The sequence below is a fragment of the Brachionichthys hirsutus genome, chromosome 7 (assembly GCF_040956055.1).
Source record: "Brachionichthys hirsutus isolate HB-005 chromosome 7, CSIRO-AGI_Bhir_v1, whole genome shotgun sequence".
NCBI classification, from domain to species: domain Eukaryota; kingdom Metazoa; phylum Chordata; class Actinopteri; order Lophiiformes; family Brachionichthyidae; genus Brachionichthys; species Brachionichthys hirsutus.
The window spans coordinates 5,124,992-5,143,037 of NC_090903.1; the positions used below are offsets into that span (position 1 = coordinate 5,124,992).

The window sequence follows — 18,046 nt, forward strand, 5'->3', positions numbered from 1 at the left end:
CCCATTCGCTCCTTCCAAGTCCTTCAATCAGTGGATGGATTTGAACTTTTTTTTATTACCTCCTTGTTTGTGTGTCTGCTTTTCTATTAGTAGGATAACTCAGAACGTTACGGCTGGATCTTTATAGAATTTACAGGAAATATTGGGAATGTTACCAGGAACAAATAATTACATTTTGGTGATGATCCAGAAGAGATCATGTATTCGGTATCACTTTGAAATTTCCGTTAACATTGGAGAGTCAGAAGTTGTTCCTTTATATCTCGGTTGGTTATTGACGGATGTTTATGGAATTTGACGTAGACTATCATGCTATTAGGCTAATTAAGTCATATTTGAATGTTTTGTGGAAAACAGGAAAAATTAAATAAATTCTGCAAGGACACAAGTCACAATCACAATCTGGGCAAAAAAATTGACTTGGGCAATTATGCTATGAGGCCAACGATATGAAGCATAGACAGACTGTCCATAGATGGACATATCATGTATCATGCATGTAGAGGGAGCATAAATGGGTATTAACTATCAAGTACAGCAGCGCTCTCTGCTGGGAGGGGCTTTTGAGGCTTTAGATTCCATCAGACAGTCCTGATGATTAACGTGATTTTTGAAAATGCAATTGGGAGCATTATCTAAAGTTAAAGTGGTCAGATCCAGTTCCAGATTATCTGTCTCATGTACGGCTGTGGGGACAGTGACAGTTTTATAAAATATGACAAAAAGTATAAAACTGTTGCAGTTTTAACAAAAAAACACATCTTTTTATGTCAAAAAATTTAATTTGAAACAATTCCTTGAAATAAATGTAACCGTCACCGGAAAAAAAAAAAAAAAAGAGTTGGATGATTTGGGAAACAGGAAAGACGAAAAAAACACTGCTCACCTTGATTTGAGAAGGGCAGGCAATGTTTGCAGGTAAATGAGCAGGACCTCCACAGGTAGACACCGCATGTGATAGCTGCAGACCTGAGTACAGACAGTGGAAACTCCCAGCTGTTGGGCATGGTGGGCCAGCTCAACCCCTCTCTGCAGCACCGGGTTGAAGATGTGTGTGTAGAGCTGCCACTGCACTATAGCATTCCCTCGTAGGGTCAGGTTGCACACATGGCCTGCTATCTGCTGACTCAGCAGCCAGTCCTCACCAAACACTAGCTCCTGATAGGCCTCCAGAGCGTCCCACTTCCACAGCATGTCCTCTGCTCCCCCACCACTAGGCAGAATACCTCGGGAGCGGTAGGACAGACTGGTCGAAAGAGCCGAAGGATCCCCGTGATGCAGCGTGTCCTCCAGTCCCGGAAGCTGGCTGCTGTCCAGAGTGCAGATGTTACAGGAGGCCAGCTTTGCTTTCTCTGAGGGCTGTCCACCGCCTAGTTGATCGAGGATAAGCCTGCCCAGGACATTAAGAATATGAGACTGGTAACTACGCAGACCCGGAGCTTGGAAGGCATGCAGCAGTGGTCCTATGACTGAGCGGGGGTCCATGCAACAGCAAATTCCAACAGCCTGCACCCCAGCCAACACCTGCAAGACCGCTGGACCACTGGGGGAGAGTCTCTTCAAGAGTCGCAAACATTGGTGAGCACAAGCGGCCAGGCAGCAGCAGCGCTCAGGGTAACGCACTGCACCGGCCTCTAGTCCTTCCTTGCCTTCCCCGTCCTCTTCAAACGGGTTGCGTCGCGCAGCCTGCTTGAAAGTGGACACGGGCAATCCCGATAAGTCTCTGTGGTGATGCAGAAAGTGGGAATATTCACAGCGGCGGTGTCGGCGTCGTGCACAGACAGACTGATGCAGCTGCTCTGACTTTGCCTTCTTGACAGCACTGACGATTTTAAAAACCCCGGCAATAAGACCTCGTAGCCTCTCTGAAGCCTCGCCTACTACTTCAGAATCCCTTGCCCTGCTGAGTCCCTCCAGCCGTAGCACTGTAGCCTCGAGCAGGTCCAATCCACGATGCTGGACAAACTCATGGATGAGCTCCAGTGCCTGGTTGAAGAAAAATGGGTTTTGTGTCGACGCCTGTACGCAACCTAGCAGCACTTGTAGTACTCCTTCTAAGAGCTCTGGAAGCAGTAATGCCCTGTGACGATAACACGAGAATGAAAATTCATCTTGGACCTCCTGTAAGATCTTCTTGGGCCGAGGAGCAAAAGGGTTAGCCTGCCTGTCCAGGCAGCTCTGGATTTTTAGGGTAGCTCGTAAAAGGTCTGTCAGACTGCGTCTCAGGCTATCTGGGAGGCTTTCGCTCTGATTTATATCCGCTGACATCAGGTGCAGGACGGTGCGTAGAAGCAACCTCTGGACTAGAGCAATTGGCTCTTCCGTCCAGCCTCCAGCAAGTTCCTCTGCCCCTGTTCCCCCTCCGCCCTCTCCCCCAGGACCGCAGCAATCTCCAAACTCAGTCAGGATCTCAGTGAGCGTGGGTACGACACTGACTGCCAGCCCTGGGTTGTGGTTAATGCTCATGTCGAACTTACAAACTTTCTCCAACAAGGACAGCAACACATGGCAGAGATCAAAAGGCGAATTTTCCATGCGGTTAAAAATTGATATTGCAGCCGGGTCTGTGAGGGTTTGGGTGTCTGACGTCTGTGAACCTGGCATTCGGGGATGTGGGTATGGTGGGCTCATTGTTTCTGTGGTGGTGGTGGATGGCGATGGCGAGGCCTCCAAATAATGATGCTGACAGCTTACACGGAACGTGGAGCCATGTGGCCTTCGGTTTCTTGTACTACTAGGGCCAGGGACTGCTTTGTCTTCAGGGTTGGCCTCTGAATCTGATGTAGAGACCTGGGACTTGCGAGCATCCTTTACAGAGTGTCTCTGTGCTGTCCTTCGAGACCTCCGTGACTTCCAGGTGCCACTGCCGAGACGGAGCCTCTTACCAGAGCTCTGCTCCTCTACAGCCGCCTTCTGTCCGGCTCTGAGAGGCGAGGCCTTCACCTCCCGGCTAAGGAATACGTCCAGTAGGGAAGGCAGGGTGAAATCTGTCAATGTAGAAGAACGTAATATGACTTTCATTAAGAAAATAAAACATGTTGGCTTCCTTTGCAGATGAACTCATTCAATGCCAGCCGTTTCCGCTCATTCTGTCCTATTTTCAAGACCCACAGAATATTATCTACTATGATTATGCAAATACCAAAGCTGCCAAATGAAAGATTAAAGTCTCCTCTTTCATCAGGAAAAACAAACAAGTTCCCACCATCTTTTTGTTCTGGAGTTATTGGCCGTTGAAGAGAGGCAGAATTCAATTACAAACCCAATTGACGTCTTTAGACATCGAATGAGTAAATACAGATAATATCACTTCAAACAATACTTGTGCCAATTCTTTTGCGTATGTAATACCTAAAGCCCAGCTGCATGTCAGCAACTAATTTATGTTTGTTAAAAAAGATCAGTGTGTATAGGACTTAATTAAAGCAGAAATGTCTAGGGTCTGTGTTAAAGAGGATCAGCAGCCCTGCACTAAATACCAGTGTCCTCCTGAGGTCAGCCAGTGGCTGCGCATGTTTGTAACACTAAATTTAATCCATAAAAATTACATTTTGATCACATTATTAAATTATACCCACTGAATTACGCAGCTGAAATTGAGGACAGTCGTCTGTCAAGAATTGATTTTGTTTTTTTAATTAATCTGTTTATCAGGACACCATTTCTACCCAAAAATCAAACCTCACACATTCAACTGCCATTACAGCCCAAAACATTCGTCAATGTTAATATAAAAGATGACAGAAAATCTAAAACAAAAATATACACACAAAATATAAACATACCGGTACATACAGAATAGTTCAGGTGCAAAATGCTTCCTACTCTCCTGTTGATTTGCCAAACATAACTCTACAGGTTGAGAATCAAAGAGTAACTTTCACACTGGCAAAAATCAAGAATGTAAACTGACCTCATTAGTCACACACCATTTCACAGTTATGTGGTGTGAAAGAGCGATTTGTTGGTACTGACCTGGGGCTTTTTCCTCCTGCACAGGAATCTTCCAAACCAATGGAAGTAGAGACAGCAGCAACGTGAGTAGCTCCTCCCGACAGGTCAGCTCCTGAGAGGGCAACAACGCAAACTGAAGTTACCAAGAAAGCGCATTTGGTTGCGCTATGATGTCGCATCCAGACACTCCCATCAAGACAAAACATTGTCCACAGTCACTCTGTACAAATGTCCCTTTGTCCATGTGATGAACTGGCGGCCTGTCCAGGGTGTACCCAGCCTCTCGCCTTTAGACTAGGCTCCAGCGCGACCCAATTGTGGATAAAACAGTTAATTCTCTTTCCAAAGACCTGACAAAAAATGGGATTAGTATTCACATCTTTCTAAAGCCTGCACAGCGATGAGGAAAGATGATTGGAAAGCCTGTCGAAACTCCGAGTCATGGTTGAATGAGTGAGGACCAGCTGTTCTGCTTTTATGTGCTGCACTCAACTTATCACATGAAAGACCAGTAATTCCATGTGGATCACAGATGAAATCCACAGTACGCAATACGACCCTAACGCAAGTGAACAGAACAGATCTTATTGATTATTCAAAATGAGCACCCCGTAGAACACTTAGAACTCCCTGTTTTACATAGAAACCAAGTCCAGTGGCTCCATTTTTTATCTTCACGGTGCAGGTTTTAACTAATATAAACCAAAGTCCAAACGAGATCTGTCAAATCAATTTTAAAACAGTCACACATGACAGACTACGTTTAGATATTTGTATAATTAAAATGCTGAAAGAATATAAGGTTGACAAACTGAATCATTGTGAGTCCATGAATTGACCGTCCAGTTGGATAGACTGCTTCAAGTGTGTATTGAGAGTGTGTGCAATGAGTGCCTAGTAGGCAAGGCATGCATCACCACACTGCAAAGTTAGATCGGTGCAACTCAAAATGGATAGGAAAGGAGAAAGAGTAATTACCCATGTAATTACTAGGCGCGTAACGGTTCACGTGGATGTATTGAACCGTTTCGGTTCTGCATGTTCGGTTCGGTCCACTTGCGTACCGTTTCGGTTATATTTTATGCATTTTAAATTTATCACTAGCACCTCTGAGTGTCGGACACCATTGACTGACGGGGGAATCACGCTGGTAGCTCGCAGGCGTGACAAATGGCAAATGCAAGCGAGAAGCCTGAGCTGGAAGCCCCGCCCATCTCTCCATAGCATCTCTGTGCTTTCTGCAGAAAATGTGGAGAAGTTAATCTTTCCAGCCAAAAACTAAGCTTTAATAGTTCCTACTGTTGCTGATATGATTTCCCTCTGGGATTATTAAAGTATTTCAATTCTGATTTGTCATATTCAGGCTGTTGCTGCTAAGTGTTCAAAGATTACAGTTTTAACTTGTTTATTTCTAATTTTATTAACAGTTTTAAAAACTCAGTCTAATTTATTTCAAATATCACCCAAATGGGTGGCTTTTATGTATTTATACAAGTTCTATTGTTTACATTTTATTTAACTCATTGTATGCCATTAACGTCTAAAAGAGGCTCTTTCTAATCCGAACATTCACTGCCAACCCTGACATTGAAATCCGCCTCTATTCAACGGCCAATAACTCCGGAACAAAATATGGTAGGAACAAACGAAAGAAGAGACTTTAATCTTTCATTTGGTAGGTTCAACATACTGTTCCGAATACGTCGAGCTACGAGAGGCAGCTGTCCATGAACAGCCTGACGCAGCAACGATACCACCGTTAAAACACACTCAGAAAACATTGGCTGAAATCACACAGCAAAAATGTATTGTGACAAGAAAAACGATTTAGTCTTTAATCTAAAAGCAGTGGCCTCTACATTAATGATTTAACTACAGTGTAATTTGCATACATCTATGACAAAAAAAACCACATCGCTGGGACTGGATTTATTTATGTTAAAGAGGATGAAGATGCCTTCAAGTTGGAATGGATGAATATTTATTCCCTGACGAACGCAACGTTGACCATCCTCACCTGGTCAATAATGGAATCCAGGGTGCTGAGCAACAGAAAGCCTCTTCCCCTGACCAGGTACTCTCCCAGTGCCACCATGTGACTCTCCTCTTCATCTTCCTCCCGGGCCTCGGCTCTCTGAGCCACTGCGCTGCACAGTTGATGCACATCAGTCAGGAACTCCCTTGCCAGTGTGTTGCTGGCCCCACTCATGTCTGAGCTGTAACAGGGGAGACACAAGACAAGGCTGTGGCACAACCAGCTACAAATCTGTATACTTTGGAGGAACAAGAGACAAATCCAGGCAATGTTTGGTCATTTTCCCCATTTCTGAAGAGTTCTGAAATCACCTTCACAGACTTATAACTTTGAAAAGCATTCAGGAAGCAACTGTACTTTCTGCCATAAGATGTTGGGATGGCATTGTAAAATGTCTATTAACTTTTTCGATGCCATTGACGTCGATCTAAACCCAAACATTCAGTGCCAACACTGACATTGAATTCTGGACTCTCTTCAATGGCCAATAACTCCATAACGAAAATGGTAGGAACACACTTTACTTTACTGATGGAAGAAGAGCCCTTCATCATACAGTTGGTGGGTCCAGTGTCTGCACAGTCAGAGTACAAAATATTCTGTGGGGTTTGAAAGCTTGGGGGGAAATGAGCGCTCAGCATATAGCTGAGCCGAAAATGGCTGGCACTGAAAGAGTTAATTACTGCTATAAAAACATATATCTTAAGGGTACAGAAGAAACTGCTCGTATAGAGCTCCACCAAGCCAGAACGTGTCTGTCTGCTAATGCTAACTAATGCTATCAACCTAATCACATAACGTTCACTTTTACACACTTTTGCTGTTAAGCTAACAGAGCTTGGTTAACACAGTTCCTGTCAGTATAATATATATTTTATATACACACACACGAATTGTTCTCCTCTTACCAAATGTCATTTTGCCTTTTCTCCAGGCATGACCGCAGCTCGGCTGGCTCTATCTGCATAGCTCCTCGTCTGACTGCTGACTGAATTTTCTGTTCTACAGCACAAATTCCATTAAATTGGAATTTAAAATGGAAGCTTTCCAGATTCGCAGCAGATCCGCGAATCACATGAAAGCATGTGATGTCACATGATGGAGTGACTGGCTTTGGGAATACTGACGAGCCCCCAGTGTCCTGTGAAAGACCTCCACGGTCAACCAGCATTCACACCAACTCCCTTTGCATTCTTCACTACAGGGTTATAAAAAAAATATACATGTCAATGCTGATAAAAATACTTATATATACTTAATACTCATGGGTGTCCTACTGGCCACGAGGCCATGCTCCTTACAGTGGCAGTCTTTGGCTGCATAATGATAATCTAAGATCTGTCATGCAGTATAATCCATCAAAAGACAAGCTTTGAAAACAATCATGTCCGCACCGCAGCGTGACTGTAGATGACCGGGGAAAGAAAGGATGAAAGGAACATTGTAATTTCTGTGCCAATGTGTGTTTATCATTACCACGAGTCTGTTACTAGAGAATTAGTGAACAGAGATAATTAAATCATATCAGACTGAAAAAGCATCTCTCTCTGCTACAGATGTTATCTTTGTTTGCTTTGGCGCTTTATTGGGTTGTTATTAATTCCAGATGGTTACACAGTATTCACTTTATTCTGCTCTGTCTCTGACAGCATGGGAAGAAATAAGTATAAATGTGTTTTCCTTCTGTCAAACAGCTTTCATAAGACATTAAAAGAACTCGGATAACATTTGAATTTTGTCTGGCTTTATACGCTTCACCGATATACCTGGTCCGGCTGCAGAAGAATAGAGTAGAATAGAATAGAACTTTATTGTCATCGACAGCACAGTACAAGTACGGTACTACAATTAAACTCCATTTGATGAGTGAGCATCGGGCCGCTGCAATCTCTCTCTAGAAGTTACGGAAAGCAGAGTTGCACGCGTTAAACACACAGATAGGAATCACAACGCTGCACTGGGAAACCACGCTTGCACTTCCTCATGTGATTCCACTGGCTGTAAATAATCTCTCACTTTTTTTCCCCCCCCCATCAGGACTTCTTTCTTGTGCTGAACATCCAGAAATTACATTTAAAAAGAAAGTAAAAAGGCCTTTGCGAAATAGCAGTTTTATAACACAAGCCAGCATTCACCCATTCACACGCTAAACTAGCATGCAAGGTGCTAGCGGCTCATCAGCAGCGGCACCTTGCCACAACCACGAGAAGCACATTTATTTTCCTCCCCCTTCTAGGGCTACAAAATACATCGATCCGGCATCAGGATAAAAAAGGGCACGTGCACAAAATTCACACGGCAGAAAGGCAATGCCGCTTGAGTCGAGTGTACAGACATGCCACGCCGAGTTTGCCTCCGGAGACTTCCGTTTTACTTTCAGCCGATTGAACAAAAACCACATTCAAACTAATCATGTTTCATGCAAGGGAACACGCGGCACACACATGCCAATACCCAGAATTAAAAACAAGAGGCACCTGAGGGGCCAACGCCCCACAACCTTCCACATCTGTACGTAAATCTATGCAGCACGGTACTCCAACATCTACTGCAGCGTGATTATATAATGCCTGCAGCCAGTGGTGCTAAAACATTCTCAACATTTATTTTCTTGAGTAAATCTGAAAAAGTGCGGTTGTGTTTGTATTGCCGGGCCATCTCACAGCACTCGGTTTGATTCTGACATTCTTACAACCCGCCACCAACCTTGAACAATATTCGCTGCAATTTTTATCATCTTTTGTGAGACCTAAACCTCAACACAATACCGTCGAAGATTTTAACGCCGTAATGAGACCTACCAGAATTTAAGTGCATCTCTGGCGCTGTGGTCGGGATGATGCTGGACATAGTGGAAGAGGCAGAGGAAATTCTCCAGACCCTGAAGGCTGACCTGACAACAGATAAAGAGACGCAAATAAGATTGTCAAGTAACACAAAAAAAACTCGAAAACGACAATCAGAGATTGCAGACCCTCGCCTGCAAAAGACTATTCGATCTTGTGAGACAGTAAACAGGTCTTCCGGAGCAGAGGAGCCAAACCTGCTCTAGCTTGCTGCTCCGGAATGTACTACAAGCCATCTTCTGGACTCTTTTTCCCATCGTGCCCCTCCCTCTTAAAGTGACTTAAAGTGACCCTCAGCACAGGCACAATTCCAGATGTAAAAATAATTCTAGAATCTGGATCCAGATCCGGATCAACGCCATTCTCGGGGAGGACCGAGCCACGGACAGAACATTGCTTGTGTAAAAATTTCAAGTCGATTGGGTTACTAGTTTTTGAGTTATGCGCTCGGACAGACAAACAGACAAACAGACAGAGAAACGCATCCAATTGCAATACCCTCGCTTCCGCTTCGGCGAGGGTAAAAAATACTCTTTCACTTTACCCATTATAATAGCTAGTGATGTAACAGATGCATTTTATTTCTTCTAACTTTCTAATACAAAATAATTGGATCTAAACAGCCCCCACTAATTCTTCTGCAGACTGAAAATATGATCTATGACCCCGTTTCCAAATATATAGGGACACTGTAAAATATAAAAAATAAAAAACAGTACGCAACCATTTGCAAATCATTGAAACCCCACGAAGGTGGCACAGAAGAAGGTTCTGGGTTTGATTCCTTTCTGTGCGGAGTTTGTATGTTCTCCCCGTGTCTACTACACAGCAGCCAAAGGGCTATAAAGATAACGGCGGTTTGTGTAGAAACTGAAGGCTTGAGGCGCCTCGTTCATGTGCTGGAACTTTATGGTGCAACGTGTCGCAGCAGCATGACTTGTTTGACAGTTTATGGTTAGTTTTGTTAAGAATATTGTTATTTTTGCGCTGAAATGCCTTTATTGCAGGTCAAGTTTACCTTCACTCAAGTTGTCACACTGTTAACTTTACAGTTCAGGTTTAAAATGAATTTACAAGTAAAACAACTTATTTGTTTGCACTTAAAAGCAACGTAATTCCTCTGTGTTGTTCCCTTAGGTTGTGAGAAAAAAACATTTTGTAACACAAGACCTATTTCCATTACTTTAGAGTAGATTCATCTATTTACTGCTGAAATATTTTCTAACATTATTATTGATCCCAGTTCTAATGTGTTGTTAGCTAATGGCTGTGGTAGTGGATCAGGTTACAGCTCAAAATTGTACTTCAGTATCAATAAATGAATCTGAATCCATCAATTAATGCTGAATCAAATCGAATCGGATCGTGATTAATCGATTTTGAACCGAAATCGAACCGATTCTGGAAATTGGCCATGATGCTCCACAAACTTTAAATCTGTGCTAGTGAGCGCTACTTCCTTTGCCGAGATAATCCATCCCCCCTGACAGATGTGGCATATCGAGATGCTGATTACACAGCACGATTATTGCACTGGCGTGCCTTAAGATGGTCACAATCAAAGGTCACTCTCCAGTGTGCAGTTTTATCACACAGCACAGGGAGCTTTGAGGGAGCGTGCAAATGGCGTGCTGGCTGCAGGACTATCCACCGTGAATTGAATGTTCATTTCCCTACAATAAGCAGTCTCCAAATTCGTTTGAGAATTTGGCAGTACATCCAAGCACATTGAGCATAGAAATAAATACGAAAAACTGACTTTTCTTCTGTAGTGATGAACTTTTGTCATGTGGATGTACAGAAGATAGATGATACTTGCTATGGATTTAAATGCACTGGTGTGTCAAAGGCTTCAGAAGATATCTGAAACATTTCAGGGGAAGCAGACGTTTCTCCTTTTCGGCTTTATTTTCTACTTTATGTGCGAGTACAAGGCCTGCCCAGCCATCGGAATGAGTCACAGTTCTCGTCTAAGACAGTAAAAGTGTTTTTAATGCCTGGCCGAGGCGGTTCAGACATCGGCTTCATTAAGCCTGAAGCACGAGACGACTACAGGGGTCTGGGTGAAGTATTTTTAATTGCTTGGATGGATGCTGTGACTGATGTTATTCATGCTGCCATTATACAATCATGGGAGGCCGAGTCATGGGAGTCTTTGGGCTGACTCACCCACACTGGTATCGACTTTGCTCTGAAATGCTCTTGGAAGAGACAGATAGATTAAAGCTTGGCAAAGACAGTGATAAGCGATGTGATCCTGCCCTCGTGAACGAGGGCGTGGAGTGTCAGTTCTGTATGCCCCCCCCCCCCCAACTTGAAATCCCTGCTGATCTAATTTGACATCTGGGTGATGAGCATCATGAGGAATCCCTAAAGTTCGAAATGTCCTTACACAACACCACAATTAACGTACTTTCTTATTATTAACTCATTAAATGCCATTGACATCTAAAGACGTCAATATAAATCCAAACATTCACTGCCAATAACTCCAAAATGAAAAATTATAGAAACTGTGTTTTTTCCTGATAAAAAGAAGAGACTCGAATCTTTCATTTGGTAGGTTCTGTGTTTGCATAGAATATCCTGTGGGTCTTGAGAAACAGGGCAAAATGAGGGGAAACTGCTGGCACTGAGTGAGTTAAGATGTTTTAAAAGTCAAGCTTTTGGTTTATTTGCTATTTGGTCAACACTGTCACACCTTTATTAGAGCATGGCCACTGTAAAGGTTAAGAGTATGTTTCTTTTACAGGAAGCTGTTGGTCAAAATCACAATCCAAACCACCTACTCTGGCCTTATCTTGCTCAGTGAAGTGAGACGGTGTGTTTTTGAGGGACTGACCTGAATTAATTACATACCAGTGGGTGGAAACAATTGAGACAGAGCAATGAGAGCAATGGCTGGACTCTGACTCAACCCAGAATAAGAGACATGAATTATTCATCCATTCGGCAAATGGTTTGGACTAGCCCTGGAGACTTGAGTAATAATTGTGGATATGAAACTAGTCCTGTGGCCAAGCAGTGAGCCTAAGAGAGAGACTTCCCCAAAACATGAGGCAAATAACATCAGATCACGCAGTAAATCAATGAAGTCATACCACATGAATTTTAAAGTAAAAGGTCAAATATTACACCCATTTTCCACAAGTTAACGCAGTTCCCAAACACTTGCATGAAATATCTGTGACAGTCTTTGGTCAAAGTAGCAAACCGAAACTAAATTCATAGCGGGCAAGAGCGCAACTGCACGCTACCATGGTAACCGGTGAGGTGACTTTTTTAGCGCGCACTAGATTATCTTTTGCCAATTTTCGCCGGAACATTACAATCAAAAATGAATTTTATCCACTCGGTTCTTCTTCTTCTTCGACTCTTGCATGAGCCGCAGGTAGAGCGTGGACGAGCGGAGCGCAGACACGGGGAGAGTGCACGCTCATCTTGTGAACGTGCTCCCGATGTGACGTCACAACGGGGAAGATTGCTGCCAGACAATTTCAATCGTTGATTACAGAACTACGCAGGATTGACTGGATGGTTTAATGTTGCCATTTTCGGGTTGGTAATGACCCAGAACCACCAAAATATTGGTGTAGAAACATGGGAAAAGTGACTTTTCTTTCATAAATGTCCCTTTTAACAACCTTCAGGAAAACTAATGTGACGATCACAAGATTTCATGATCACAACCCGATCTAAATTTCCCTAAAATACAAAGACCTTAGTCACGATGAATTTACCACAATGTGTTTGAGGGTTAGGGTTAGCCTAGCCTTTTAATTACTTGGACTTTTTTTAATTCAAACTTAAACTGTGGTTCAGGTTTGAATTAAACAAGTAATTCTGACTTACCGAGCAACTTCCCCTCTGCTAATATAAAAAACTGTGTCAATCATTGTTTTGGTCTGAAACTATGCTGCTGTTAGCCTAAAGATAACACAATTCACACATTATAAAACTAATACAAAACAATTATAAAGAATTACACCGTCGTAATTTATACGAACAGAGGACTGATGCTCAAATTAAACAACAACAAGCACTTCTCTATTTTACTACAGTGCTGTGTACAAGATGGTCCAACTGTTTGACTCCTGCCCTCAAAACATGCGTCTCTTCGGCCTCCTTCAAAACAGCCCTGAAAATTCACCTTTCAGGGGGGCAGAAACGGAGATAGTCATCACGACTCTCTCCGGATCATCCCCCTCCCCCTTACCTTGCCCCCATTCCCCCTTTTTTTCTCCACCTATGTTGTACACGTCTTTTTAATTTATTGTTATTTTGCATCAATGGAGTAATTTATTTTTATTGGTATTGTTAAATGTCGATGATTTATGTACTAAGAACTTTCAACGGAAACAAGACCGAAAGGGCTTTTTTGAAATGCTCCTCTTAGACAGGATGTTTGACTGTACTTGTACTGTAATACATGCTACTGTTTGACTGTACTTGTACTGCCCTAACATTCCATCTATTTGTGAATTTAACTGTGCCATTTGCTGCTGAGATCTGCAACAGGACCACAAATGTAATATTATTTGCTTAAGATAGCTAAAAGAATTATACATACAAGAACTGGCACTGGTTTCACGCTGACTACAGAGTATACAATTCAGAAAACAGATTAATGGAAATACTCTGCTAAATCTTTTACAAAGGCATCAAAGCAAACGTACACGGCACAGAACATTGTTCAGGTTGAGACAGCACAATTAATTAACTTTGTGGAAGGTGCGTTGGAACTGCCATACGTTTCTCCCTCGCATTCAAATGCATTGTTTAACAAGATTAATCGGATTTATATGAGGATTTAAGGCGTGATTAGCATAAAACTCACCTTTAAAAGTTAATTACAAAGAATGTGTGCATGTTTTTTATTTACAATCCAATGTGTCAGGCAAAGGATTTCTTTAATTTTCTGCCACTGCAATTGTAGACTGTGAAAAACAATACTTACAAGATGAGTCTGATGTCCGTCCACGTCGAGTCATCCATTTTTATGAAGTAAGATAAAGTTACAATACGACGGCGTGACAGAGACGACACAAATGAGGAAAAGCCTGCGTGCTGCAGCACCAAAGACCAAGAAATGTGAAGTGCTCCAAACCCAGTATTACTTTGGTGTGTTGAAACATCCTGTTAGCTCAAAATGAAACAAAAAAAAAAAATCTGCAACCAAAAGAAAAACATTTTACATGTCTCCCCAGTTAACCAGTCTAACAAATTGACCCTGTTCAAGTTTCAGAGTGACTGGGTGGAAGAGAAACTGGAGCCACAGACGCTCTGTGACAACCGCACCTAAGAAAAACACATCTTGTAACTGAATACTCAAATAACGGAAAGGCTACGGTGGTGTGATCAAGCGTCCCCCCCCAACCTGTTAAAACATAACTTCACTGTGATTTGTCACACCCGAGTTCAATTACTCTCTCATGCCGAGATTCAAAGAAACACATGAGAAGGAAAGAAATTACGGTCCATCAGTCTTAGAACGGTCTTAAAGCCATTTCTCCCAGGAGCGGCCGGCCGACCAAAACTACCCCAAGTGTGCAGCGATGACTTATCAAAGAGATCACCAAAAAAAAAAAACACACAGCATCCAAAGAACCGCAGGCCTCACAAGCCCAAAGAGACTGGGCATAGACGACCTGCAGGGCAGAGCTCCAAGATGAAAACCACTGCTGAGCAAAACGTACAGTAAGGGCTCGTCTCAGTTTTGGATGAGCCCCGTGGCTTTTGGGCAACTGCTGTGAACCGAGGAGACAAAAGTTAAACTTTTTGGAAGGTGTGTGTCGCATTATATCTGGTGTTAAAAAGCAACACCGCATTTCAGCAAAAGAACATCACACCAGCAGTAAAGCGTGGCGGTAGCGTGATGGTCTGGGGATAAACAAAATAAAGACTTTGGAGAGGCCTCGTCAAAGTCCTGAACTGAATCCTATCGAGAAACATTTAAGTGTGATAAATATGTTTATCACACTTAAATCTAATCACATTACATTGAAACCATGACACTAAAAAGAAATACCACAAATTATGTGCAAAAAGAGATTTTGATAGCGTTGGAGTAGAGAGTAAATGATAATCTGAGTACTGATGTACTATGGCGTGAATATACATTGATTATATACACACATGTATACAGAGGTTAGATGACTGTACAAATGAGCAGAGGCGATGGATTGCTTATACCCTACTTTATATTACAGGTACCAAAAGTATTAACAGTAAACAATTATTTCACGGTATTTGAGCTTTTTCATACGACTTGTACTTAATGGGAAATGAGGAGGAAGATAAAAAATTGCAAAAGGTGACATAAAAGGTTGGCCAGAAATAGAAAGACAGGCGGCTTGGTGCAGTCCAAATGGTAGCATTTACATGACAACAGCTGGCAGAAGTTCTGCAGCTGATTTCCTAATGCAGCCAACATGATTAACAAAGCCATTAAGCACAACGATGACGATGATGATGATGATGAAGGTCTTTGTGTTACCCAACAAATAAAAAAAAAAACCTTGTTGAGCCTTTTTCGGAATACATTAGCTCTGCAAGAACCATCTCAGGACAATTAGCAAATGAAAAATGAATAATGGATGTATAAATCTGTGTGTGTGTGTGTGTGTGTGTGCGCGCGCAGCAGTTCACTGAGCCTGCAGGCAGATACTAATCCAAGTCTTGTGATCTGGCTGATGTTGGCTCTCTGACAGGAACAAAGATATTTCACTCCCATCATGATTCATCAACCCAACAAATGCACATTAGTCGGTCCGCGCTTTGCACCTGCCTACGTGGACGCGCCTCGCCTCACTGCGCGCTCTCGTGCTGTGAGACATTTAAATATGACCACAAAAACCACAAAAACCACAAACCGGAGATTAAAAACGCGCTTTCACCGACTCTGCGCTAATAAAAACAGGCACGTCTGCGCCTACCTGCAGGTTCGCTCCTTGCAGTCTACAGTCCATGTACGTTTCCCACGCGTGTGACAGCTCGGTCCGCCGCGGGCAGGCCATGTCCGGCCACACATGCGGATACACCCACGAGTCAGAAGCCGGAGGCGGTCGGAAGGGACCAGGTTCTCCGTTGAGCCCCCCCGGACAGACGCGGTCCTCCCGGGTCACGCATAGCAGACACGCCGCGTTGCTGTCTACAAGGAAATGTGTAAAGTCAAGTGTTTAGCAAAATAAAACACGTATTTGATGACGGAACTTTTTACGACAGCACTCACACACTGACGGCAGCGGATGACGCACCTCAGCCAACTTCTGCAGGAGCGGTTTGATTCTACCAAAACAAAGCGGACCGGACGCGGCGCGCGCCGCTACCTAGCTAAAGTAGACGCTTCAAAGGAGGCTGCGTCAAAGCTTAAGGCGCGCGGAAGAAACTCCATTTCCGGTAAGGGATTTCACATTTCAAAATAAAGGCATATCATTTGGATTCAAAACGATGAATAATATATATTAACTGTAATTTACGGTAAATACGCGCATATAAAAACGTACAATTATAACACAACATAAGAGGATTGCTGCAGTACAATCGTCCTATTACTTTGGGGATAAATACATTAAGTTCGTTTTATAAATTTAGGATAACATTTTAAGACGAATGGTGTCATCTACGTACCACAGACTTAATTGGAGTATTTTGCATTATTATTATATTTTTTAACAAATGCATTCTATAATTTAAGTCGGAATGGCTTCTCAGAATACGTAACAATTTGACTTATTCTGAAAATGATTATCGATAGTTGCAAATATTGTGCTGCTAACTTGACCCCAAATGGCAGCAAAAAAATAAACTCGATAATTTTGTCTGCAATATTTGTCAAAACAAATATCTTATTGTCACCAGAGTCACTATACCTAATGTTTCCTGAAACCGATTTTAGTAATTGAAATACGCATTACGGAATTAGTTATTTTACTCAAAATGAGGACATTAACGTTCGTTAGCTCTTTCTCGGTGTTGAATCGCATCGCTCTGAGTAAAGCAGCTGCTGGTAGGCGCAGACCGTAGCAGAACCGAACAGAACCGAACGGAACCGAACCTCGACGGCTTTGTCAAAAACGCAGATGTTCCTGCTATGGACGGTCCCCTCTCCCGTTCATAGTACATACTTTATACTTGAAAGTGTGAGTAATATGTTTTTATACATACCTTCGTGTCCATGAATTAAAGACAGCTAAAGGCTCGGGATTCATCCGGCAGACAACCCCATGTGTAGTACTCCCTCAGTTTAGACTGCAAGGCAATCACATACGATAGAGGCCGGTCCTCTGCTGCCTAATCCTCTCAACAGATAGAATTTTGAAAATGTATTCTTAATTACAGTTTCACAGTCACAAAGTTTCAGTTTGGATTCGTATCTGATTTCTGCCGTTATTAATTCCAGAATTTCTTTAGTCATCAAATCCGTACAAATTGTGTGCACACTACATTACTGTAAATTATTTTTATTTTAGTATTTTAACGCGACTCTGACACAGATAGCGCAAAAAGTATTAATAAACAAGAGAATATGTCCACATGACGGAATCGGAAGAAAATATTCCTGGAAGACAAATTTGAGGGTTAAACTATCTGAAATCCTACAATTTCGCAGTCCGTGACAGGCGCACTAACGCCTATGTCCCCTTCGATTGGTTCACTCCTCAATCAATCAACTATAATTCCGTCAGAAACGGTGGTGCGTTCAGAACGTCTGTCCATTAGTGAGATAGAATGAGGGATCGAATGAGTTCAGTTTGTTCACCTTTATTATTAGACATTTTATAGGTGACAGGAACGAGCATATAATTCAAGACTATAACAAAGTGATTGATGTTGAGTATCATGCGGTAAAGTCCCGGACTCTGAGTTTATCGATGACCATTTAACGCACCACTGACGTAGGAGTGTCTCCCCTTTTGCGTCAGCAACGCAGACAAAGCACTCAAAGCAAGGCAGAAATGCCGCATTACTGACATTGCATTTTGAAAATGGGCCACTTACATGTAGCAGGGTACAGAATATATATTATCCATAACACTGCTCGTAAAACATCATTTAACAGGCATTAGTTCCTCTCTATCTAATGAATCACAAAGTAATAATAAATAATCCATATTGACATCTATAATACTCAACAAGGAAAATGAAAATAGGGGCTTCTAATCGCTTCAACTGCTGTAATAGTAGTAGAATAAGAGTTTGGGGGGGTCCA

At 42.5% G+C, this 18,046-nt stretch overlaps 1 protein-coding gene across 1 annotated transcript in view; it reads right to left on the reverse strand.

The window, feature by feature from the left end:
- Nucleotides 1-15,893, reverse strand: part of lyst (lysosomal trafficking regulator) — a 40,249-nt gene extending 24,356 nt beyond the window's left edge. The window contains exons 1-5 of the mRNA XM_068741751.1: nt 15,771-15,893; nt 8,791-8,882; nt 5,972-6,170; nt 3,976-4,066; nt 887-2,987 (exon numbers count right to left, since the gene is read on the reverse strand). Of these exons, the coding sequence (XP_068597852.1) occupies nt 887-2,987; nt 3,976-4,066; nt 5,972-6,170; nt 8,791-8,882; nt 15,771-15,851 (2,564 nt within the window). The 5' untranslated portion in view covers nt 15,852-15,893. The remainder of the gene's footprint in view (nt 1-886; nt 2,988-3,975; nt 4,067-5,971; nt 6,171-8,790; nt 8,883-15,770) is intronic.
- Nucleotides 15,894-18,046: the final 2,153 nt, after the last annotated feature.